Below are 26,762 nucleotides of genomic sequence, written 5' to 3'. Positions count from 1 at the left end.
CCTCAGCAGTCATGCAGGCATTTCGAAACCAGGTTATATGAAATGCATATGCAATTGAACTAGAAAATATCTATAGCGACAGCACAGCCGCCATACTCCTCCATAGAGAAAGTAATTAAATCCCAATAAGGAGGGCTGTCAGGGTGTACAATCTATATCTCCAGTACTGTTCCGAGCGCGTTTAGAAGAAGTGTTAACAGGCTTGGCAAAAGTTCGGGATAAAAGATAAGTGGGAATACTTTAGAAATCTGCAGTTTGTTCCTAACATTGCCCTGCTAAGTAACTCGGGGAAGAAGTGCAAAGTACCTGTATGATCAATCACCTTGAAATGAAAAGCACAGCGATTGGTCTAAAAATCAATATAGAGAAAGCTAAAGTAATGTTCAACAGTCTCAGAAGGGAGCAGCAGTTAACGATAAGAACTCAAGCGTTAGAAGTTCAAAAGGATTACATCTGCCTGGGCAATTTAATGACGGCACATCCACACCAGGAATGTGAGAAATAAGAATAGGATTGGGATAGAATGCATCTGGCAGCTAATTTCGGATCACAAATGGTAGTTTCCCAATATCTATCCAGAGAAAAGTGCATGACAGCTGCGTCTAAGCAGCACTGTGGAGCACACACGCGGAGTCTAGCTAAAGGGCTGAACTTAAATGCACGACAACGCCGTGAGCTGCGCAAAAGAAAACGATAAGCGTAAATGTAAGAGACACGAACAGAGCAGTGCCGATAAGAGAACAAACGGGAAGCCGAATGCAAGAGGAAATGGATACTGCAAAGGCCTCTAATGTGAACGAAAGCTAACCGATGCTTCATTGCAGCAACGTACTAGACACTTAGAGATAGAAAGTGCAGCAGGGGGTGGCAGAAATGAGGCTGAAATTAGAACCTTTGTACAGGTGAGGTTCCATCAGCTGGCTCGTCCACACTATTAATTTGAGGGATGCGGGAGAGGCCTGTGTACAGCAGTTAACATTATGATTATAAATTTTAAACTCCGCACCACAGCACTGAAAACTCGTAAGGATCCCTTTAACCCCCCAGCTGGCTAAGTAAAGTTTCAACGGAAAATAAATTTCTGTTGAATTTCTTGTGGCGCTGTTTATATGGCAGTGTGATATGCAACGCGCGAGTCGAGCTGGAGGCGTCTACAGCGGCAGTATTTAAGAGTACAAGGTGATTTGTTTGCATTTTGTCTGAGCAGTTAGGTTGTCTCGTGTTACAGGCCAAGTAATTAGTCCGCCTGCAGAACGCAGGAACAGGAGCGAGCGGAGCGAGGCTTAACACACTTTGACATCGCAGAAGACGGGCCAGAGTTGCAAGGCAGATGAAGGAAGATACGCAGGGCTTCTAAATGGCGAGGGCGAAAAGGGCGAGTGTACTCGAGCACGAGATCTTAACACCTGGCCGAGGTTTATAAGTCCCGTCGCGCCATGCAGGGACCAAAAGCCAGCCTACTTCATGGCTGCGCTTATCTGTGACTTCCTTGTGGTGTAATATTGCTTTGACTCTTCCGAAGTTAGCGCACCCCTATGCAATTAAGAACGGCCAACTAGCCTCATTTAAAGCATTTCTGGCTTAGAGCCAAGCTCGACTCATTCTGCCCACCTTCGTTTAGTTTTCTTTTTACACTGGTAACAACGACGTCGTTGATCAAGTGGAACTGGAATTCGATAAGGCTGCCAGTAACCGCAAGGCGAAAACCGTTACAAACATTTAAACAGTCATAGTTGTACACAGGTTTGTATCTATAAAGTTTAGAGCTTTTCTACAGGCAAAACCTATAGGCTTGCATATAGGCAAGAAATACCGTAGGCAGTCTGTACACAACTTATCGATTTATGGTCATAAACTCTTGGTACACTTTTCTCTTCAGACTGAGTAGACAAAATAAATATCTATTGGAAGCCACTAGAGTCTATAGAAGCCTATAGACGGTCTACAGACCATTGATATAAGGGAAGCGCGCTTAGGAGGGCTTTATTACTTTGAAAGGCACCACTACCTTCCTGCACCGAAGGGAAGATAGACGAAAGGGTTAAATTTACAGACAAATCAAAGTTGACATTACCGCAGAAAAAAGCACATAGGGCCTAGAATTCGGCTTCCGGCGCGATATGGTAACGCTTCAATTAGTAATTGCATGTATACAATGTTTAACTAATTTGTAATTGTATTATTTTTATTCCAGAAACCATAGGGTTTTATTTGCGTACCAAATTCGGCACACAACTGTCCCCGGATGGGTGCCCGTTGTTGTCGGAGTATATATAGCGGAACGAATGTATACACATATAGCGGCTACGTAACGGGACTGTTTTCCTCCCGTTGTAGGATATTTTTTGGTGGTGAGAGGGGAAAGGAATGAAAGGGCACAACCAACTTTAATGGCCGGCATCTTCAATTCGAAGAACCTAAACTATTCCGCTATTTAGTCCCCTGACGTCATTCTCACATAGATCCATCCCTATCCACCATATTGCACCGAGACGTCATCATTGGCACGCGGCAGGTGGATGTTTGTACAATGCTATTTTAGATGGCGCTACAAGTCTCCATGCGAGATATGCTGTTCTATAGTTGCTGGCACAGATGGCGCTGTGATCTCAGGGTGGTAGCAGACCCCATGAAATCTCGAAAGATGATGAGTAAGAGCTAACGCTCTTAAAAGCGGCCCCTATGTCAAGCGGCGTAAATCACCGTAGCGTCGCTCATCAGGAAGTTTTAGAAGGTGGGGCAGGCGGAGCTTTGACCGCTTGGTTGTAGCGCAGCGGTCTCTTTGTAGTTAATGCCGAAGTTCATTCGTTCTTATGCCCGTCCCCTGGCTATAGTTTGCACGGTTCTCGCGAATCGTTCTTTCTCTGTTTCTTCAACAAACCGACACAGCTGTCGGGAGAATGGGGATATCGGTTGGTTGATTACGATGGCCTCTGATATGAGGCATACATTGGCTACACATTCCATTTGGTGGAGTTGGATCAACGAATGCTGTATAAACTAGTTCACATTCTGCGTCAGGATTCAACCGCATCCACGCAGCTTCAATGTGTCATTGTCTGCTTGCGAAGATCTTTTGAGGATCACGCTGCCTAATCTGAGGCTCTCCTATCCACTCCCTCGCAGGAGGACTCTTCGACGCGGGGCCATCGGACGAAGAGGAGCGAGCCTTCACGTACGCCGTGGAGAGGGTCAACCTCAACAACGACGTGCTGCCCCGGACAACCCTGGCACCCCTGTCTCAGACGCTCAAACCCAGGGACAGCTTCCAGGCTTCAAAGGCTGGTACGTGCTGCAACGCCCCATACATCTCGTTCAGTTGAGGTGATATTCAACAAAGATTTTCTGTGAGGCCTTAACAACACAAAAAGCATTACGGGTAGGTTCCTTTCCATCGTCATTTCTCATTCCTGATTCATTGAAGCACGTTATCAGCCCATTTCTATTTCACGAAGACTAAGAAGCGAAACTAAGGCCATGAAAAATATAATGTTAGGCGGAGCATTCATCAAGGTGTCATTAAAAGACTATAAAACCAAATTTTTGCTCCCGTGTTTTATTATTTCAAACGATGCGTTAGACATTCGTATACATGGAGCACCCTGTGGTATTCGCGTGCGACTGCTAGATAATTTATAATTAAATTTCTTCTTGACGCTGTTTCTGTTTCGGTTGCGTGAATCTAACGATGACTGTGGCGCGAAGTTGGTGTTTAGGTCACGGCACAAGAAATCAGCTATATATATTGCTGACTGGTCATTTTTTGTCATTCGAGGTCTTCGAACAGGCAGAATTAAATGACGCAGTGAATGAAACTACATATCAGCGATTATATTACAGTTTTTCTAGTGGATAACGTGACCAAAATATCAAATGACGTCATAGTCGTCGTTCGGTCGATAAAACCGAAGCCGAAACACCGAAAGAGCATGAGGGATGAAATTCGACTATAAATTATTTTGCTGTTGTTGGCAAATACTACTCGGTAAGTCATGTATTCTAATATCTAACGCATCGTTCGACAGAAGAAAACGCGCAATAAAGTTTGGTGTAAACAGTCCTTTAACGCAATGGTGTTCGTAGCTTGTCTGAAAGGCCTTAGAAACTGATTTGATCAATTCTTCAATTTAACTAAGAATTCCTGTTCGTTTCAACTGCCAAATATGTTTTTTTAATTAAAAAAATCATTGCTTCTTTCTAGAAAAGAAAACGGTAGCGTGTGCTCAGTTTTACCCCATGAGAGTACACCTGTCACCAGGACACAGTGTGAGACTAAAGTAATACGTGACGCACACGGGCTATCTAGAAGGTGTTGCGAATTTAACTTTCAGGTTTTCTTGTTATTCACAGGCCATAACTAAAGTAAAGCTGTTCTTGAAAGTTGGTTATGAGAGCAGCCGAACTCACAGTTACTCCGCTCTTGCGTGGAGCAATCCTATAATTCAGCTAGCTAAAGAATGAAAAGTTCTGTTCGCCTATTCCTCTACGCCGCTTGCGCGCCAAACGCTGAGAGCAACAGGTGCGCTACACTACAAAGAGCTTCGACTATCGTTGTCGCCTTGCGTACGTAATTATGCGGACCGATTTGGAAACCAGGAGGCAGATATTTGGCATTACAGGTGCGCAGAGAGATTTCCGCTGAATGACATATTAGTATAAAATCGCGCTTTTTTGTAACATAAACAGGCAGGCGCAATACAGTGAATAAGTTTCTGAAATGCAATATTTAGTTCCTTACGAAAGTGACGACATTTATCATCTTACTCTTCCCTTGTAGTCGAATAAAGAATACGCCGAACATCTTTCATGCGATGCCAATTGTTTGGTTTTAGTAAAACTCCTTAAAGGCTATTTTTGAACGCGCTATGCAAAGGTGACACGTTGGCGCCTTTTAATACGTATTGCGGATGACGAGGTTCAACCTGTGTTCAAGATGTATTCTCGGTTAAAAGCGTCGCTAACCAAAAAAACACATATTTTGCTCCAACAGTGTCCACGAATGTGAATTGAACAAGACGAGCGAGGAGTGACGCCTCGTACATCGGGCTAAGTTCAGCCAGACATCACTGTCATTACATCCCCGTAAGACACTGACAGCAATTCAGTTTCTTCTGGTTATGGGCTTTGAGTCTCTACATCTTGCGAGAAATCTGTCATTTCTGCGTATTCTCTCAGTCATGAGGAGCGCCATGAACAGTAATTCAGCCGAAAGTTTTGCTGTCTAAGCAGTGAACTGTTTTCTTTGCTTTTGTTGTCTCGTCGCAATCGCTCTTTTTATGCCCGTTTGTTCGTTTACAGTACATAAGAGCAAGCTAGCATTTCCGCCACTCTAAATTCAAGGGTGCTCAGGATACATTTTAGGAATTGCACTAACACGTGGGCTTTGTCAGGAAATTACGCAAAAATAATTCATCTAGGAGACATTATTGGCCTAATGTTCAGACATTTACACTCATCATATATTTTTGTTAAGTTTGCCACTGGCCTATTGTGAATACCAGCTCGTTCACACCAAGCAAAACAGTACCCAAATAGCCGAAAACGAAAAAAAAATTCACTTTCGGCACACAACCCGGAAAAAATGGCAACTTTTTAGCTAGCTTAGACCCACATCGATTGCTGAATAACTTTTACTTTCGGCTTCTGATCCCGATATCGCAGAACAGAATCATGGCACCGGAGGTTGCATGAAAGTGCAAAAACGCCAGTGTGCTGCGCGATTTTACCGCAAGTTAACACCCCCAACTGGTCTAAATTATTACACAGCTCTCCGTTACAATATTCCTCACAGTCCATGTGTTGCTTCAGGGTGTTAAATCCAGCATAATCAGTATTAATACTAGCAATTAACGCCGATACTTAATGCTTGATAAGGCATTATGAAAGAAAATGAAACTTGGTTTTTGGGGAAGGAAATGACGCAGTATCTGTCTCACATGCCGGCGGACACCTGAACCGCGCCGTAAAGGAAGGGATAAAGGAGGAAGTGAAAGAAGAAAGGAAGAAAGAGGTGCAGTAGTGGAGGGCTCCAGAATAATTGCAAGCACCTGGGGATCTTTAATTTGCACTGACATCGCACAGCACACGGGTGCCTTGGCGTTTCGCCTACATCGAAACGCAGCCACCGTGGTCTGCAGCAAAATTAACCTCTTGCGCATTAGTAGTTGTTTGGTATGATGTTATTTTCTGAGAAACAGAGAGAAATAATGGTCACGCAGTTATCTGTCACCCACCTTTAGACGAAATTTATCGATATGCAGCTGGAAAGGAACAGACAAAGCAGTACAAAGAACACGAAGGTCTGAAGGAATGCAAGCTTATGCGCTGACTTCTACCAGCTGAAAACGGTTTTACTAGAGTGTTCAATAAATACCATCGAGAAGATAAAGGAAATATTTTATTATACGGCATAGCCAGATCATTTGCCACATTACTTATGGACTTTAAGAGTTGAGAAGACTTCATAATCCCGTCTGAGATGGCAGTTGCATGGAATGACAACTGATCACCGGGAAACGTTCCCTTTTTCTGTGCATAGGTCACCGTTTATAACCGAATTAATCGAGTATTTTCTCCTGCAGACAGTTCGCGTTGAAGGTAAAGAACTCGCAAGTTAAAATTCAATTTTCTTATAGCGAGGGTCACTTTATTAGAGCTCGTGTTTTTTTTACGAAAAACTAAAAGTTAAATGATGGGGTAGAGAGAACAGGATAAAGAAAGACGACAGTCAGAAGAGATATGGTCTCAGCTGTCTGCCGTGAGAAGCGAGGTTAGATTCTACGCATGGCAAAACATTTCCTTAAAGACTAAAAGCAGTCTTAGAGCGGTTGGGCTCTGGTGCGTACAGTCGAATGCTTAGAGGTACGTCGGCTTCTGCCGTACACTATAACGTTCACAACTGAAGAGAACAAATAAAGCAATAATATTTGTATTTGAAGACAGCAATTTGAATAACACGGCATAACAACCGGTAAAGCCTGCTCACGAGTGGATTCACGGTTTGAATATGTATTTCCGCATTTTTTTACCCTTCTGTGTCATGTCAGTATTTTTTCTCCTCTTTACCACACGAAGCAAGGAGTACGACTGCATTTTTATAAACTGGGACGGCAGAGGTTTTACGTTAAGACGTCTACTCTGCTAGTTATCGATGAACTTATCGTGGGGCACTGTATTTTGACCTGTTTTGTGCAGCCGAAAACTTTAAATTAACGTACATCTGCTCGTGACGAACATCATTAGCTGCGGCTATCGCGTTCTCAAGTCCTTCGCTCTGTCGTCTATAATCCGATTGTTTCGATTTTCCTCTGCGTCCTCCCAACCTGTAACCTTTGTTAATCTAATACCCCCAAGCAGGCGTGCATTCAGATTCTTCTCTCTCTCAATTCTGAAACTTTGTCTCTTCTCTACTTCCCATTTTAGTGCACATCGTGAGCATTTACCACCATAAGTAAGAATAGATGGAACATTAAACAACGAACAGCATTAACGAAGTACACTAGATTTAATGCCTAATTACATCGAGTAAACAATATCAAGGAAGCCGTGCATTTGCCTGTGAACAAGAATTTGTGGGCCATCTTTTCTATAACCGTGGTATTTACAGCATTCGCAATCAACGCGTTGCCTGAAGCACACTATCACTGTAAAGCGAAGAGTCCAGGAAGTTTTATATGCCGCCTAATTAATACCCTTAGGCGCTCACAATTGAGGAATCTATTTCAGGAATAATGATAGCTGAATTTTAGCGAAACAGTTGTTATAATGCGAGTTGCATACAAATCAACATTCCATATTATTTGAGAACAAAAATCTGCCCGCCGTCTTTTCTATAGCTTTGTTGTTGCCAACATTCGCAATCGGCGCGCTGCCTGAAGCACATTAACACTGCAAAGCAAAGCGTCCAGGGCGTTAAAACTCAAGCCTGATTAATACCGTAAGGCGCTGAGAACTGAGGAATCTATTTCAGAAACAAAAAGAGCTAAATTTTAGCGAGACGTTTCTTATAATGCAAACTCAATACGAAGCAATATTTCATAATATTTGAGGAGTCTCAGCACGCATTAATACCTTGTAAACATGGAGGATTACTGTAGATCGCACGCGTGAAAGTGATGATCTACACTATTCCAGTCACAGGAACTGTGCTACCGCTGCAACAACTTATATAGAATTAGTTCTGTTCTACTGATGTGAACACAATGGCTGCCATCCATGCCTGAAGAGCAGAGTGAACGCACCCTGGTAAAGTTAATGCTATGCGACTGCTCTTGAACGGTCGCGACGAAGCCTAAATTGAGTTTGTGCGAACCTGACTCTCCACTGTTTGAAAACTCGTCTCTACTGGAGGGAAGAGAGACGAGCATTACTGAAGGGTTTTGCACACCTGGGTGTTTAGCTTGCGAACGCGTGGAAACGACCGCCTCGTGCTCGTGACCACCATTGCACTGCAACGAGTTCTGAAAGGAAATTTAATTGGTACAGATCTGTGCGAGCTCAGGTTACTGAGGCATGTGTGAGCGGCGTGGTAGGCATAATATTCGACAGCTGATAGCGTAATGAACGAGTACGGCAAGTGTTGAAGACCTCTGGTCGCGAACAGAAAGGCGAAAGTCACAGTTGAGGACAATTGTGGGAAACGTGATGAGACCGAGCGGGAACGCTGCATATGAGGCCTTTGACGAGAAGCTGTTTGCAAAGAGGGGAGCTCTAAATTTCTAAAGGCAATGTTGTTTTCTTTCTTCTCTGATTTGTTTTAAAAAACCAACGGGCCAAAGCCCCCTCTGGACTTGATCTTTTTAAAGTTGACCATCTGCGTCATTCAGTTTCTTCAGTTCATTTTCTTCTAATTGCCGTTTTCGTATTCGTTCTAAAGCCGTCAGAACGGTGTGAACGGATATTCGTGCATAAGCAGCTCCCGATGTAAGTCAGAAAAACATTCATTCTCCCGAAATTTCTGAGTTGGATACAAAAGCAAACGAATCACATCAGGAGAATATTATTAGGTTAGCAAGTAGACAGCTCTAGAGAAGCTGGTTATTACGTACTCGACGACCTTTTCTCTCAGTGAGGTAGAGCGGGGCTCACGCGGAACAAGACACTGAAGGAGGAGTACTCAGCTGGAGACGAGAGTGGTACAATCACGCCTGAAGAGAGCTGAGCCTTTCGCTCCTTCCTCCTCCTCCTTGTCTTGTATAGTTTTTTCAACTTTGGATCCGCACCGACTAGCCGAGATTGCTATTCTTCTACAGTAGAATAAGGAGCTTTCATAATTTTACTCTAGCCCGGACGCATCTGACTAATGGCAAAGAAGATTTATGTGCCCTTGCATAAATGAACCACAATGTGGCACTGCATGGAGATCATAGCCCAGCAACCACCGATCAGCACTGCTGACCTGCATAGGGGAGAAACAAACGGCCCCGCTTTCTCTCATTCCGATTTGAGGTCCTTTATCCAAGTCACAATCCGCTCTTTCTCGGCAATACGATCTAGCTGCTTTCTATCCCGCATAGTGTGCAGCAACGGGCCGTACGCCAAGCAGGCGGTTAGCCTGCCGTGCGTTTTATATTATGCGCATTGTGCGTTCAGAAATAGCCGCGAGTTTTAAACGTAAAGCGCTGCAAACACAGGGAGGTAAGAAAGACGACGAACCAGCGCTAACCCTGTGTTACGTTTCTGTGTTTGCCGCACTTTACGTTTACTATGCATCACCAACTATTCCCACAATCATACCTTACGAAGCTGCAAGTCTTTTTCCCGAAGCAGGCAGCAGGCTTCATTACATAGACCACATTCTGATCCGGCAGTGCAAATAACATTTGCTCATTGTGATGAGAAAGCCGCCGTGCGTGGTGAAAAATGGGATTGTAATATCAATGTGACACGTTTGAAGCGTTGCCAGTTGTATTAGGTAGCGCACTTGCTTAGTATGCTACGTTGCAGGGCGCCTCAAATGCTGGTGTTCATAAAAGTATTCGCGTCAATAAAAGGGCTATTCTGAATACTGAAGTGAAACCAATATTATACTTAAAAATTAGTTTTATTTCTTTAAATTCGTTAAGTTTCAGCATATATGAGTTAAACGAAAAACAAGCACTAAAATTTCCACCATTTTTGAAGGTTTTTGTAATCTTCAGTGGGCTTTTTCTTACGGTTTGACGTTCTTTACTTACGAAGATAAAAAAGGTATCGATAAATAAAAATCTCTAAAAGCCTTTCGGATCCATTCAGACCACGTGCAGGGGTGATCGCTGACAAGAATAAAATGACATTGAGCAGCGCCTGAGCGGAAACCTTAGCCGTTGGTAGTAGTTGACCAGTCATAGAAAACAGACACGTTCCCTCTAATCATATGACCTTCATTAGGATACTGCCATTTTAAGCAGGCAACTGTCTCTCTAGCGCGAGCAGCAGCCTCACTAAATGCTTTAAAAAGGCCTGAAGCCTCCTTAGTAGTAACAAACGTAAACAAGTATTTCTTGCCTTTACATTCCGTGTTTAAATTTCTGTACTACAGCTTCACTTGAGGTTGATACAGGACTGTTTTCCGTAAGCATATAATCCCCTTATATTACATCGAGACTAAAAAGGATTCAATTAAGTACTGCACGCTGCAAGGCAGTTCTGAGTTGAGGGCCGGTTAGTCTGCCAGATTTAACAGCAGCATTTATCTTAGAGTTTGTGGTAGTAAGTTCGAGCATTTATTCGCGCCCGTTAATTTAATGAATGTAGGTTTTGATTGTTGTATTGAATGACCTATATCACAGTGACTTTAAATATCAGCTTCCTGCCTTTACCCGTGATTGCGCTAGTAGCAAAGTAGTGAGGGAATCCAGCAGGGGATATTACCGCTCCTGTCTCCACACTGTAGCAAAGAAAACATATTTCTCCTTTAGCGCAAGCTTCCTGAACGCGCGACGATTATCTTCTGCCCCCGTTTTGTGTTCGTATTCGGACGATATTCTTAAACAGGCAGTCTTTAGCCGGTATAGTGCGGCGTATACCGAGGTCCTGTGAGCGAAGTTGATCTTCTAGGAAAGAAAACAGTCATGAAGGATCCCATGGCATACGCGTACCATGTTTTGCTTCGTCCCACTACTAAGCTATTAGTACGCTCCCAGAAGACCGGCAGTTCATTGCTGTTCTTTCTGTTTTTCTTCTCGGTTTCTACCGTACGTAGTAAGATATCTGGTCAGGATATAAAAACACTTCAGTGAAGATGAAATTGACAGTTCATAACTGCGGGCGGTTAGGAAGCGCAGAAAATGGTTACAAACAGATGCATATGGGGAAGATTACTTTGACACCATATCGTTAGCAATAACAGAAAAGAGAGATGTCTCATTACCGGAAGGTATTTAAATCACGTGGCAGTGTCTTACACCACAGTCAAAGTAATAGAGCGAGAAGAAAAAAAATAGATGGAAAGACATTGCAGTCATAAATTTGTCCTTTGGTAGAGCTTGGGCTGTAATTTTCGGTTTAAAATTTTTGACAATTCTGCCAGTTTTTTCATGTTTTCTTTTTCAAAACACAGGTCTGGCTTTTTTTCAGCTACATTTATTTTCTTCAGGCTAATTGCGCTTCTTTTTTTCGGTAAAAAAAATTGCACTCCTCTGATGTCATAAGCAACATAATTTTTCTTGGCTTTTTTGTCTGCTTGAGCAATGTATTTGCTGGGTATTAACGCAGAAACGGCATTAATTTACTTGTAATGCACTTAAAGTGTCCTGTCCGAAACAAATGCGGCCGCCAACAAAAGGAAATTAAAGTTAAAGAAGGAACCATAAGATTGGAACAGAATCGCAAGCTCATTTATAAAAAAAAGTGGGTTGGCACATTATTGCTCAGTTGGGCTCGGTAGATCGAGAGAGTGGAGCGTTACGTAGTCCACTTGTTGACGACAGCGATAAATTTGCCTCTTAACCACCGTGGTGCCTAGAACATGGCACCTTTTCATGACGCTTATGCGTGGTTCTGCCCTTATGTGGAGTGGGAAACCTTCATAACAAACTAACTGCCCTAAGCTAAAGAGAAGAGTGGTTAATGATGTCTTAGCACGCGAAGCTTGGCGACCAGTTGAAGCCTCCCAGTCTGCAGAGGCATCTGAGGTAGCAGAGTAATACCTTAAAGCTCACAACTGGGGTTCTTCATCATGCTGTACACTGTCTCAGTACAACCCTGGCTTCTGGTGTTTATGTTTCTCCTACACCATGTATGGCGGTATACACTCGACTCTAGTCATTTTTATAACTGCGGCGTGCATGTCAAACACAGTTGCATTTGTCGGTTTGAACCAAATTCAGCAAATTAAATTTCGCTTCCTTTTATTGTTTCTTTCTTAGGTTTTAAACTATAAAGTCATATCCTAGCATTCGCAAGACTGAACATGTCATCTGCATTTTCTGACCCAGGGAAATTGATCGTTCTTAACTCATATCTGCTGATGCTGTCACACAGGGTCACAGACTTATGAGGGCAGTCGTAAATCGAGTGAACACTGTGCGCCGGTTATATTAATGTAGCGACGGCTATTTTAATGTAGCAAACTTCTTTGAGTCCACCTCAGCTGTCTGTCAGCATTACTCTATCTGTCTTAACCTTTTTTTCCTCGCTATTCACAATTTCATTCTCGTTCAGCCGCTGTTGTATGTTGTGTTTAATATATCCCATGATTATATTCATATCTTCTTCTGAGTTTTCGTGAAGATATCAAGTCGTATTTCACCTCTAACACGCGCTCCCCTAGACTCTCTCTTAGACGTGCACATATCATTTACCCTGCGTCAAACGCTGTATTTCGCCTAGTTTCATTTCAAGGCCTTTCGATACCATTTAGCTAATGCCCTGCTGGGCAGTAATGAAGCAGGAAATCGCTCTTAAGTTTTCTTTTTAGAAATATTGGTGGTGTGTTGTCCCAAATGCGCACATGACAGCCAAATGTGCTCAGGTTCATTTTTGCTCCACACACTTTGCCATCAGGATATGTTTATGCAGTGATTACTTATTCTAGATGGAAGTACTTCCCAAATAGTTGCAGGATTCTATTACCCATACTAATCATTTCTGCCTCCTGAACACTCTTGGTGATTACTAAGGTGTCATACGTATTTCTTTCAGGCCCATATCTGCATTTTAGCTGCGCAGGTCTTCAAACATTTAATGTTGTCCACCCCTGTTGGTATGGTTTCTTTGTTAGCGACGCGGTGGCTCAGTAGTTATGGCGCTCGGCAGCCGACCCGAAACACGAGGGTTCGATCCCGGCAGTGGCGGTTGAATTTCGATGGAGGCGAAATTCTAGAGGCCCGTGTACTGTGCGGTGTCAATGCACGTTAAAGAACCCCAGGTGGTCGAAATTTCCGGAGCCCTTCACTACGGCGTCCCTCATAGCCTGAGTCGCTTTTGGACTTTAAACTTCCATAAACCAACCCAGTAATGAAAGGACATGACTGAGAGTATGCTTATAGTAACTTATATAAGATATTATATAAGCATCGCCAGCTGATGCTAAAATGTATACTTCTCTCCAGTTTGTTGGTATTAACTACGGAAAGTGGTTATTGTTGCCTTATTGTATTTTTTTTTAATTTTCCTGCTCGGAGGGGATATGGTATGGGTACGTTAATAGCTGCCGTTTTATTAAGCAGAATCAAACCCAAATGGCCGCTGGTATTTGATGTAAGTGCTCCTGCTGTACTATTGTGTTCAGACAAATTTTTAATAAATAGTAGTGCGGAAGAATATGTCATCATTTGCGGCAGCCTCAATGTGTTTAAAAGTTATGCGAGGAGACCATTGTTTCAAACAAGTATTCGGGTGGGAACGAGTTAAGAAAGGCTATGCTTAAATCGCTCCCTACTAATAATATGTAGTTATTCTTGTTCGTAAATTGTGGCACTGTCTACGCTTTCTTTGTCCTTCTTCCATGAGCCATAAATTTTGCTTTCAATATTAACATATCTTAACCTTAGAAGGTTGTATTGCTATTCTGAGCTATGAAATGAGATACCTGGGAAGCGGTTCTTTCCGAATCTTCCCGATGCCATTTTCAGTTCGTACACGAAGAATTTTGACGTGTCATGTTTACGAGCTAAGATTTTCCCATCACGAACCCACACAAGCTTCCTGTTTTCTTTTGTTCTTTACTTTTTTCTTGACCACGCCTAGGAGCCTCTTCAGGAAGAGGCTAAAGCGTTCGCTTACATATAGTTACTTGGAGTCATCAAATCCAATGTTTCTGTTCGTGAGGCTAGTTTATTTTGCCTTTTTCAAGTGCGCTGTCGCGCTTTGTGCGGGACTTAAATTGAATGACCATGTCCTTTGTATTGTTGTCATTGCAGGTGGGGACATAATTGCACCTTTCAATGCCACTTTCAGTGGCTTATTTATCGATGACATTTATAAGTGTGGAAAGGATTGCTTGGGCGTTTTCTCTCTACTTCCTATAAAACTCCTTGAATTTCTAGGTTCACCACCCTTAAGTACTCCTCTAGTTTAACTATTCACTTTACAAATCTCATAATTTATTTTTGTAAACAAGTAATTTCGCTTAAATATTGTCTCTTTAAGTGCTAAGTTTGACGGTTTTTAAGCTCACTCGTAACTTGTTGTTTCAGCGTTTCTTTTTCAGCATGTGCATACTCAAAGGCTTTGATTAAACTCTGTATCGCATTGCATAGCTCACGTATTTCAGTTCGCGCATCCCCTTCAAAACACTTTTAAGCAGTTTTCATTCCTTGACTAAGCTCATCTTTTAACTAGGCTAAGTCTTGCCTTATCTCTTCCTTTATCTTTGCTAGGTCATTCGCCATCAGTGTGGGCGGCCCCTCGACAGACAAGGATATACACAACTGTGAACAGCTTGGCAATGGCGACAGCTGAGGGCTTTCAAGATTTTATCCCAGGAATAACCTCTAAATTAGCAAGCAGTGTTAAGTCGGTGCTAGTTCCATGTCGCCGCTAATGTGTAGTAAGTCACCTGTTGATCGCTGGTGGCTTTTGTAGCTCAGGTGTGGTGCAGGACTGATCCTGGAGTTTGCAGTTTTCAGTACTTTGTCACTGCCCCGCATCTTTGATGCCCTTTATCCGTCGCTTGTGCAGAAACAAGCAAGGCGTTCATTCAGCGAAAGGAGGTGAAAGCTAGTTTCCATGGTTCGTTTTGCAGAACTGCAAACACTCTTCAGGCGATGCTCGTTTCGTGTTGTCGCCAGTGCAATAATATTACAGGCGGCAAAAAATCATAACGTGGCATTCAGCAAGCTAACTGTCTTGTGAACAACTCACTGCGGTCGCTTGCTACCATAAAAATACTCTCTAGGATAATGCTTTCTCATTAATTTGGGGCTCGGGGACAGGAAGTTTTCAAAACCAAATCGAATACGAATAGGCTACAATATTCGTATTCCTATAAGGCCTACGCTATTCGTATCAAATACTAATACTGTAGTAAAAAGCGAAAGAAATATGAATCGAATAATGAAATAACGGAGCCAAATATCAATCGAATAGTTCTGTGATTTTTTGTAACATGCGCAAATATTGCTATAAAACAAGTATTCGTGCGAAAAACCGAATCAGTAGAGGCGGCGCTATAAACCACGTAACTAAAGCTGCAGCCTTCGATAGACAATGCACTGACCTCCACAAGGGCGCACGCAACATGGAGTCAGTAAACTAACAGTTTGAACGCTATTTCATACCCGCAGAAAAATTGCTTTTTGATATTAACGCCGACCTCGAAGAAACTAACAGTAGATTTTTGCTTAGACGATGGTCGAGAGTTTCAGCATGGAAGTAGGCTTTGCTAAACCAGGCTAAAGTCTGTCGCATCTTGAAGGCTATATGCGCATTTTGAAAGCCGCGACACCATTGGGCCGCGTGATGGCGCTCAAGCCTCGCCCCGGTACAGCCCGATAGTGGCAGCATGATGGCGCACGAGAGGGCCCTAATTTTGGAACTTCCAGCCAGAAAAACTTCGCCGAGCTACATTAGAAATTATAATTCCGGCCTAATTGTTTCAAGATATCTCGAAAATTTGAGAATGCATTCCATTGCTTTCAATTAATTTTGAACATGTACTATTTAGGTCGTTGATCGAATCATATAAAAATATATTCTATTGTACGAAAATTTTGAATAGTTGGGCATACTTATCAGTAGAAAGTTTGATTAGCACATCTCTATGTGCTTTTGCGATCTGCGTTTTACTGCTCGCGATGAGATGAAAAGACTCCAGCAACAGCAGTGCACAAAGCGCTCGGATGGGTCCACGTAACCAGTGACGCGATAGTGACGGCACGGTAACGTGATGTCAAGGCACCAATACATGGTCACGTGATGTGTGTCGCCAGAAACGCCGCTCTCGCCACAAGCGAGCCACTCATAACTTCGCCGTAAAAGCATTTCTTCTCGCAATGTGAAGAGCCTAATGTTTGTGCGAAATAAAAGCGAGGGCCGCTAACTGTAGCACACCCTCAAAACTGACGGCGGGTTTGCCAGGTACGAGCAGAAAAATATATCTTAATGCCTGAAAGGGTTAATCAACGGTGATAGTTTGGTGCTTTAACAAGAAAATTTTACTACGCGTGAAATTATTACCTAACCCTTATACTCAAAGGTTGTTTTTTGTTTCCATGACTTTGTGGATGTTTTTATGTCGTGTATACCTGTCACTCACGCTGTTTAGAGATTTCACCTTGCACGAAACCTTTTATTGAAATCCTCTCTTTGTGTTATTTAATTCTTCCATTGGCTGTTATTCCTTTATGTAAACGATTTGTCTTCGTTATTTTTATAGTTTTGCTATTGACGGTCTGCGTTGTAAATGTGTTGGTTTCGTGTATTTACCGAGCCCTGTACTGAACAAATAAACGGTTTTACGTCATTTAGGCTTTGTAAATTACGCATAGAAGGGTCTCTATGGGCGAGTTCTCTTAACGTACACAGTTCCTCATTTAGATTTCGAAGACTCTGCTAAAAACTGGTCTTTCACACTTTCGCATTCTAAATTCGCGTTTTCTTTTAGCTTTTGTTTTGGGCCTAACTCGCTAGGCTAACCTTAACACAAAATTTAGCTAGATGTGCAGGCTAACTTTAACACAAAATTTATCTAGATGTGCCGAACAATTAAAATAGACTATTAATAAAAGAGAGAAGAAAATGGTAGAAATCAAAGCAAGAAAGAAACTGTGGAAGGCTTAAAAGAAGCAGTTATCTCTGCAAGAAAAACAGAGGAAACTATACTCCTGCACCAATCATTCATCCGGAATTGAAAGTCAGAACGGCAGATTTATTGTGGTAATGCATAGGATGGCGAATGTGCGGAAGAACTCTCTACAGAATTTCGGATCAGCAAGAATAAATGAACTGATATTTCGGAAAATAATGTTTCTCAGCATAAAGGTATTGCGGTGTAATAAATTCCAGCTAAGCATATTGAAAGGCTTCAAAGTGTAAAACCAGCTGATGCGGATCAGGAGAAACCGTAATTCCTGGAGAACGACAAAGCATAAATCCCTGAAAAACTTAGAACCATTAGTGTCCTAAGGTCGTGTATGGGAACAAAAGGCATAGTAGGAATGAAAGGAACGCGCTGAAGATTACACCCATTGGCTTCTTATCTCTTGTGTAGAGACATTCGCAAAAGTTCCGTTTCCATCACCAAGGTAAATCTACGTTTATAAAAACAGGCTGAACAAGTATGTTTTGTTATGGGCAACTCAACTGTAGATGGCGTTCTCTTCAATCAGTCAAAAATAGTACTCGTGAAAAGTAATGCTCAGCAATATGTCTTGAAATTAGAGCGTGAAAAATGAAACTTCGAACAAGTGGAAATGTTAGTGAGTATGCAAACGGGTGCCAAAACCCGGCATGCAGAGTGAAATGAGAAAAAAAAATCTACAAGGCTGTCTCAAATATTCGTTTATTCTATGCGTAGAGTGAGAAAATAATATATAAACAAAATTTCTGGTACGGTAATGTATTATCCACTGTGTTATTCCCTGGATGGCTTCGAGACATGTTTGGAGCAATAAATTAGACCGAGTGTATAAGGAAATAGGTTTAAGTTTGTGGGGGTTTAACGTCCCAAAGCGACCCAGGCTATGGAGGACACAGTAGTGAAGGGCTCCGAAAATTTAGACAACCTGGGATTCTTTAACATGCACTGACATCGCACAGTACACGGGCCTCTAGAATTTCGCCTCCATTGAAATTCGAGCGCCGTGGCCGGGATCGAACCCGCATCTCTCGGGTCAGCAGCCGAGCGCCATAACCACTGAGCCACCGCGGTGGCTGTATAAGGAAATAAGAGAAATACCTACGCAATCTGAGGTCGCCTTGTGGTATTTCAATGTTATGCGACTCCAATGATGCAACAAGGAAAGCTATAACAAATAACAAACCGGATAACAAAGAATGTTTAACAAGACTGGTGCACAACATTAACTGTTTGAAAATCTGGGCAGCTAATATGCAGATATGGGCCTGAAAGAAATATGCATGGCACCTGAGTAATCACCAAGAGTGCTCAGCGGGAGGAGATGATTAGCATGGGTAATATAATCCGGGAACTGTTTTTGAAGTATTATATCCATGTAGAATGAGTAATCAGAGCATAAACATATCGTGACAGCAAAGTCTGCAAAGCAAGAATGAACTGGATAACATTTGGTTCTTATGACTTTATTTGGGACAGCACACTGCTGATATTTCTAAAGAAGAAAACTTATGGATGATTTTATGTTTCATTTATCCCCGGCAGGGCATTAGTTAAATGGTAGCGAAAGGCTTTGAAGTTAAAGTACCGCATCACAGCGTTTGACGCAGGGTAAATGACAGTCGTAGGTCTAAGAGACAGTTGAGAGGAGCGTGCGTTATAGATGAAATACGACTCGATTTAGTCATAAAAACTCAGAAGGAGAAAAGGATATAATCATGCGATATAAGAAGCACAACATAGAACAGCGGCTCGACGGGATGGAAATTGTGGATACTGATGAAAAGAGAGCTTTAAACAGGTGGAGTAATGCCGACAGACAGATGCGGTGGCGCCAAACAATTTCGCTACGTCAAAATAGCCTTGGCGTAATCAATACAAAGCAGTCGCAGATCTTTGTCTTGGAGTGGAGTTACCTCAAAGGAGAACATTTTGTAGCCGAATATCAATGTCGAGTTCTATATTTATTTGTTTAAGCCGATGTAGTTGCCTTTATGCTTTTCTCTTGCACTGCGTGCTCACACTTTCGTATCATACACATGAACCCACTCATGCTTAGGCAAAAGCACCAACCAGCTTCGATTTCAGAAAACCGTTTCACTAGTAGCGGGGCTATACTTCCCACCTGCCACATGTCCGTAGCATGGACCAGGGAGGCATTATTCGCACCACTAGAGCGTGTCGCCGTCCGATGTGATTTCTCTCGAGCTGAAAAAATGCAGTTTCATCATTTGCAAACAAAATTTGTATCAGACTTAGATTTTTTCTATGTCGTGAGCCCATTTCATCGATAATGACCAGCAACTGTTGTTCTTGACCTGTGGTTTGAAAAGATGCCTAAAGTCTTTGGAGGAGTTTGTACCAACCTGAAACCAATATTGAAATTACATTACTCCTAAAATGGCGGCTCTTCATTGCATTTCACGTGATCGGGTGCATTTTTTCTGTCGCTAACAACTGCTGCTCTAGCTTTTATCTATCTGGATTACGTATATTACCCTTCTGGGGGCTTGATTTTCAACAAAAAACAAAATAATGGACGATATAGAGTGCGTCTTCATAACGTGAGCGTGCACATGCTGAAGAAAGAAGACACGAGCCGAAGATGCCACACTGCAGTTCAAAGGCGCAAGAGGACCGAATTCGATACATCTGTCATGAATGCGCTTTGCGACTCCGCGCTTAAGTTTTACTTTATCTTCTCAGTAATCCTTTGGCGTAATCAGGTGCTGTGCAGTTTTTGTGAACAAAAATTACAGCCGATTTGCATAGTAATATCAAAAGCGAAATAGGTGTGCTAGCACTGCTTACCCCTGCTCTACATTTCTATGCATTTTTACACTTTGTTATGCTTTGGCACACGATACGGCGAGCGGTGCGGAGCCGAGGTCTGTAGGGAGCACCGCGCGTACACGTCTGCTGTCCGTGAAGGCTGATGGGTGAATGACGGGACGGGAGAAAAACCGAAGTTGAGGGAGCACGAGCGACAGCCCGTAGTAACACGCACTTGTACAGAACTGCCCGCTGACGGCTATGACGACCGCAACTGCGACACGCGCTACTCCCTCGTTGGCTGCAGCTGTGCTGCCGCACCTCCTCCTGACTGCACCGCGTGGCGCACGTGTCGCGACCTTCTCTTTCGCGCTTCAAGTTCACAGGGAGAGAGAGAAAGAGAGCGGGCCAAGACAGACATCGGCGAAATGCGTGATTGCGGACAGAAGGGCTCCGCACTACAACACGGTGTGTAATTTGGAAAAGTTTTTGCACTTATGAGACGGTGGGCAGATTAGTTCCCACGAGTCTATTTCCGGAAAGTTTAGTTAGAAAACTTTCATGCCCAAGTGCCCCTCCAGACCACGCACCAAAATTGTTCGGCTGTGGAAGACAAGAAATAATTAAAAAAAAAGCCTGATGATGCTACTAGTCAAGAAATCCATACACTAGGCACACTAACTTGAAGCTGAAAAGCGCTGCAGGCACGATATGGGGTCCAGAGCTCCTCTATGACCGCCAAGTGAAGGGCGAAATGAATTGTTGAAGGTGCATGCGGGATCTCGCTGTAGTTTTTTGATCGAGTTTAGTCGCGAGTATGGCCATTGAATGAGAAGGAGTAAGACCCGAAATATTATGCACGAGATACTTCGTTCTTTGGGGAGGATCCCGGTAAAGCAATCAGGGCTTTGCGAATTAGTTTACTCCAAGCGATACCTCACCAGCCGGTTTTTCTCGTTCTCTGAACGGGCAAACTTTCAGCCCTCACGAAACATATTTTTTCCTGCATAAAAAAACACACACACACACACATCACAGGAAGCCGACCGCCACGATCCTGAAGCGTGTCAGAGAATGCTTGAATTTATGCGTGCGATGACGAAAAAACAAACGGATAGAAGGGGTGCACAAGATACAGAATCGAGGCTATATTTGCTCGGCAGTGAAGGAGCGCAGTTTTGTCCACAACACTTGACATTTTCACTCACGTTTTTTGCTTAGGCACCCTCGTGGGTCACGGCCAAATTTCTCTCTGTGCGTGCATCGGGAGGAAGGCTCATTTTACTTGCTCAGCATGTAGCGTGCACACGAGCTGACTCTTTCTCGAGTGAAACTTGAACCAAGGGCGCTTTTTTTCTTGCCTTTCTTGCTTTGTGCGTTTAGTTTCGTTCTTAGCCCTCTGTGAGCGTGCCGCTACACCTACTCTTCCGGAGTGCTTGGCCTGAAGAAAGGAGGCATGAGCTCGCTTCGAGCCATGCATCTTTTATGCGCCACGCGTGTTCGACATGCCACTTGTTGAGAGCCTCTATGCGCAGCTGGTGTCATGGAGCTAAAATCAAAGCCAACGAGAAGTGAGCGAAAGAAAATAGGCGCCGTCAGACTCTGCTTAAACTCGCTGAAATCTTCGTAGAGCAGTAACGCTAAAAGTAGTACCAGTAGTAGTCGTTGTTCTATTAGTATAAGTGGTAGGAAATAAAGTTTGATTTCCAGGATTTTGTCCGTCACCTCTCCGGGTGGGAACCTAGATCCAGGTCTCCTTTGCCGCAGCTGTTCGGCTGGCTTGGTCGATCAGCCATCGCTATTGAACCATGGCTGGGCCAGAGTGAGCGGCATTCCATAATGAAACCTGGTTCACCGGAAACCTCACGGAAACCTGGTTCATCAACAGTGCATATGTTCACTTTTTAGCAGGGTACGCGCATAAATCTATTTATCGAGCACATAAGCGTATTGGAGGCGTATCTGTCTTCATCCGGGATGGTGGTTCCTTTGAATGTCAAACTGATCTTATAGGCTTGTGTGATGATTTTGAGTCTTTAGCACTCATACATTAAAACATTGTAATTGTTGCTGTATACAGACCCACCCAGGGCACCTGTACAAGCTTTCTTAATTACATTGATTATGTCCTACAGTTTGAAAACATGCACAAAAAGCATATAGTAATATCAGGAGATTTTAACATCGATTATCTCTCTAGTAATAACGCAGGTGTTAAATTATTGGAAGTCATGCTTGCAAATGGCTGAAAAATCTTATTGAAGAGCCTAAAAGAATACATTAAAGTTCAGTGTGTGTGTGTGTGTGTGTGTGTGTGTGTGTGTATGTGTGTGTGTGTGTGTGTGTGTGTGCGTGTGTGCGTGTGTGTGTGTGTGCGTGCGTGAGTGCGTGCGTGAGTGCGTGCGTGCGTGCGTGTGTGTGCGTGTGTGTGTGTGTGTGTGTGTGTGTGTGCGCGTGCGTGCGCGCGTGCGTGCGTGTGTGTGTGTGTGTGTGTGTGTGTGTGTGTGTGTGTGTGTGTGTGTGTGTGTGTGTGTGTGTGTGTGTGTGTGTGTGTGTGTGTGTGTGTGTGTGTGTGTGTGTGTGTGTGTGTGTGTGTGTGTGTGTGTGTGTGTGTGTGTGTGTTTGTGTGTGTGTGTGTGTTACTATGATTGACTTTTGTTTTAACAATTTTCCGAAGTTTAATACGGGCTCTGAGGTACTCAATTCAGATGTTAGTGATTATTTGCAAATATTTGCTGTATTTCCAACCCACAGACATGCCGAAACACCAGCCTATACCAAACAACTCATAAACAGAAAGGGCATTAGATTGTTTCTTTCATTACTCGAAAATGTTCAGTAGACCGATGTTTATGCAAGAACCAAATCCTTCTTGTTCTTATGGTAAGCTGTTTGCCAAGGTACAAGCCAATTATAATGCGGCGTTTCCACAGATCCCTATCACAAGGCATAAAAAGGCGAGGAAGCCATGGGTTACAACTGAGCTCTACAAGGGTATAAAATACAAGGATTGATTGTTTAAACAGTTCCTACGAACAAGAGACATTCAGATATTGCAAGAATTCAAGAAACTTCGAAATACATTGAGTGGGTACCTAAAGAAGGCAAAATCTGAATATTACCAAAGCAAATTTGACAACTCCTTGTGTAACCCTCGAAGAGCTTGGAAAGCGTTTCTTGAGCTGACGGGAAATAACGCTACTGCCATACCAGCTGAATTAGAAATAGATGGCACACGCTATTGCGGTAAATCATTAGCAGATATATTCAACACTCATTTTGTGGAAGCAGGCGCAAGATACTCGGCGCCTCCTCCGTGTCTCGGTAGTACTGTAGAAGAGTATATGAGCATGCATATTCCTGATTCAATTTTTATTGCCCCTACCTCTCCCGAAGAAGTAAATGCTATACTATGCTTACTCGACAATAGATCTGCAGACGGCTATGATGGAATAAAAGCCGCGCCGGTGAAGGCCGCTTCGCATATCTTATCTGAGTCATTGACGTATATCTATAACCGCATGCTTGAACGTGGTATATTTCCTGACAAGATGAAAATAGCTCACGTTGTTCTAATTCATGAGGGAGGTACGTATAATGACCAAAATAACAATAGACCCATTTCGTTCCTGCCGCTTTTCTCTAAAGTAGCGGAGCGAATCATATACAAGCGTTTAAATGACTTCCTTCTTTTGAATCATGTAATTTCAGAGCAGCAGTACGGTTTTCAGAAAGTAAAATTGACGAAAAAGGCGCTGCTACAAACAAAAGATAAAATTATCAAAAATATCGAAGACAAACTTTATACAGTTGGGATTTTCTCTGACTTCCGTAAAGCTTTAGACTCTATTAAGCATCACATATTGATAAAGAAGCTTGACGTATATGGTATTAGGGGAATAGCCCTAACCCTTATTCGTAACTACCTCCGCTCAAGATTTCAGTTTTGTGTATTACATAGTTCTCAATCTGACATGGAACTTATTAAATACGGCTTGCCACAACAATGAACTTAGGTCCCTTGTTGTTTATACTATACACAAATTATATTGTTAACGTTCCAATGACTCAACAGATTATGTTATATGCAGATGACACTAATGTTTTTTTCTCTGGTGCTAATCCTAAAGAAATAGAAAGTGAAACGCTTGGCTACATGAACTAAATAACTGGTTGTATTTAAACAAACTTCAACTGAATACAAAGAAAACAAAATTTATTCTTTTCCGTGAAAAAGTAAAGCGACTGATTATAATATCACACTGTGCTACGCATCGACTACACTAGAACAAGTGGACAGCCATTCATATCTTGGCGTCACTTTTCACAGAAATTTAATATGCTCTGATCGCATAAGGTTCGTGTAAAAGTAGCACAGTCAATAGGCATTATATATAAACTTCGTTATCTTGTATCCACTTGGTTCCTGCTTTCGTTCCAGTTTGGGGCACCTGCGGCCGAACTGAAATGGAATGTTTGTTAGCGCTCGCGTAAAGCGGTTCGATTATTGATGCCCTCCAGAACCTGCATCAGCGCAGGTGAACTAATGAAGCAGCTTGCTATACCACCTGTTACAATCTCCGACACTATCAGATTATGCCTTCTTGTATACACAAAATAACACAGAACTACAACAGCTTCTATAATCAACACCTTAGCAGAGATACGCGTTACTTTTTGCGGCGAACCTCAGTTGTAGTAGAGCGTCCTCGTGCCAATTATAGAAAGGAAACTGTGGAATATCAAATCATGCTAATCTGTAATGCTCACCTTAAATTGATTGATATTGCAAAGAAATGTAAAACAGCTCACAAATTTAAGCGTGAATGCTACAATTTCATATTGCTGTCTGCATGATTTTTTTTAATGCGCAGTCTGGTTATCTTTATTTTGTTTCTTTTCACTTCTTACTCCCACCCTGAACAGGGCATTCTTTTCGCTGATTGCCTTTAAATTTACTAACCATTTTTTTTACTTTCCTTTTGCTTCTTGCACAGCACTGTTACATTATGTTTTTCATATGTACATTTTAATAATTGGTTTTTTTTGGGGGGGGAAAGGAAATGGCGCAGTATCTGTCTCATATATCGTTGGACACCTGAACCGCGCCGTAAGGGAAGGGATGAAGGAGGGAGTGAAAGATAAAGAGAAATAGGTGCCGTAGTGGAGGGCTCCGGCATAATTTCGACCACCTGGGGATCTTTAACGTGCGCTGACATCGCACAGCACACGGGCGCCTAAGCGTTTTTCCTCCATAAAAACGCAGCCGCTTGACAGATTACAATATTCTGGATAATGTTGCTTCTTCTTGTATAACTGTTGTTGTGGAGAGCGACTGCTCACGCGCCACTGTTGCTGCACCGTCGGCGCCCTCTGAGGCCAGGGCCTAGTCAGGAGGATGTGTTTCCTCCTTTTGCCCTGGCTCAAGGGCAAGAACTATGTATTACCTCAACAAAAGAAAGCACGCTGGACATGTGAGATAGCGGCTAGGTGAGTAGGGTTAGCGCATTCCATGCGGAGTAATACATTCTAGTTCGGGTGTGACATGAGGGGCAGTAGAAAGGGTATCAGGTGCGGTGAAAGAGGTACTTGGGGAAAAGAAAGGGGAATAAATATGTTAAGAATTCTCGCTATTTTGACGCCTCATACACTTCGGGGTGAAGTGGTTGTGCAGCCAAGGGTGTTCGGATTCTGTTCGACTCGTTTTGGTTTGATTAGGTTTGGTTTGGTTAGGCCATTTGTGATCATGATGATGCACACCTTCCGGCGTGTTCGTCGGCATTTCGACCTGCTGCCGATGAGAAAAGCATCCCTGCTCGTATGGTACCTGTGCTATCCAGCGAGATGCGATTGTAAAACTCGGGGCTTCAACGTTGCAGAACACTGCGAGCATCTGCTTGCTGCACTTGAAACAAGCACATTTGATGGATGATTATCTGGGCATGGTAATTCATGCAGTAACCAAGTGTCACATGACACCTGTTTTCACCGCTGTCGTTGCAATGTGGCCACCTCCCTTACTTAATGCGAAGAGCAAGGTGTATTTAAGAACAGCTTGTCAAAAGCTTTCAGCCTAAATCGCCCCACAACATGCGTGCTCTTTTGCTAATCTGTGAGCGTATGTTAGTGAGTTATTTCTAAGGTAGCCGTTTCTCGATGCAGAAAGAAGTGGCAAAATTTAAAAGAAATGTTTTTGTGCGTAGAAAAATAAGTAGACAGATTTCTCGCCTGCTCAGGGAGGGCAATTGCGCTCTCTGTGTTCAAAAACGCTAGTAAAAAAACATGACGGTGCTTGCCTTTCACAAGCTGCTCTGGCCTGCGCGCTGCCGAAAGAAGATTAAAACTTCTCTCAACAAATCAGTAACTGTAACTTAAGTAAGCAGCTTCAATGCGACATCATTAAGAGGCCATCAAGGCGAACATTGACCGGGGTAGGCGTCTGTGTGCAAATGCCAACCGTAGCACGTGGCAGGTGGAGTTTGCGAGATCCCCCCTTTCCGCTTGCAGTGAAGATGAGGGAAAGGACGGACTAGGACTCGCTTAGCAACAATGAAAAAGTCTAGGACTTACTCAGCAAAAATGGAAGCGATTACCAATGACTCAGGAAAAATGAAGAACAAAAGCGATTACGAATAGAACTGGGATAAAAATAGAACCAGCATTGAAACAGATTGGTAAATGAAAGCCATTAGAATCAAAAATAAAAAAAAAAACAGAATTGTGGTAGAATCACCGATGATATATATTGGCGATTGAAAGAAAAATGTCACAC

The 26,762-nt window shown here is 42.9% G+C and overlaps 1 protein-coding gene across 1 annotated transcript in view; it reads left to right on the top strand.

The window, feature by feature from the left end:
- The window catches only part of LOC144099388 (glutamate receptor ionotropic, kainate 2-like), a 298,135-nt gene that overhangs the window by 63,510 nt on the left and 207,863 nt on the right, over positions 1-26,762 (top strand). Inside the window, exon 2 of the mRNA XM_077632637.1 lies at positions 3,127-3,285. Within this exon, the coding sequence (XP_077488763.1) occupies positions 3,127-3,285 (159 nt within the window). The remainder of the gene's footprint in view (positions 1-3,126; positions 3,286-26,762) is intronic.

The sequence above is a fragment of the Amblyomma americanum genome, chromosome 7, assembly GCF_052857255.1.
Source record: "Amblyomma americanum isolate KBUSLIRL-KWMA chromosome 7, ASM5285725v1, whole genome shotgun sequence".
Classification (NCBI taxonomy): domain Eukaryota; kingdom Metazoa; phylum Arthropoda; class Arachnida; order Ixodida; family Ixodidae; genus Amblyomma; species Amblyomma americanum.
Note: the sequence above shows the minus strand (reverse complement) of the source record. Positions and strands in the feature narration are given on the sequence as shown.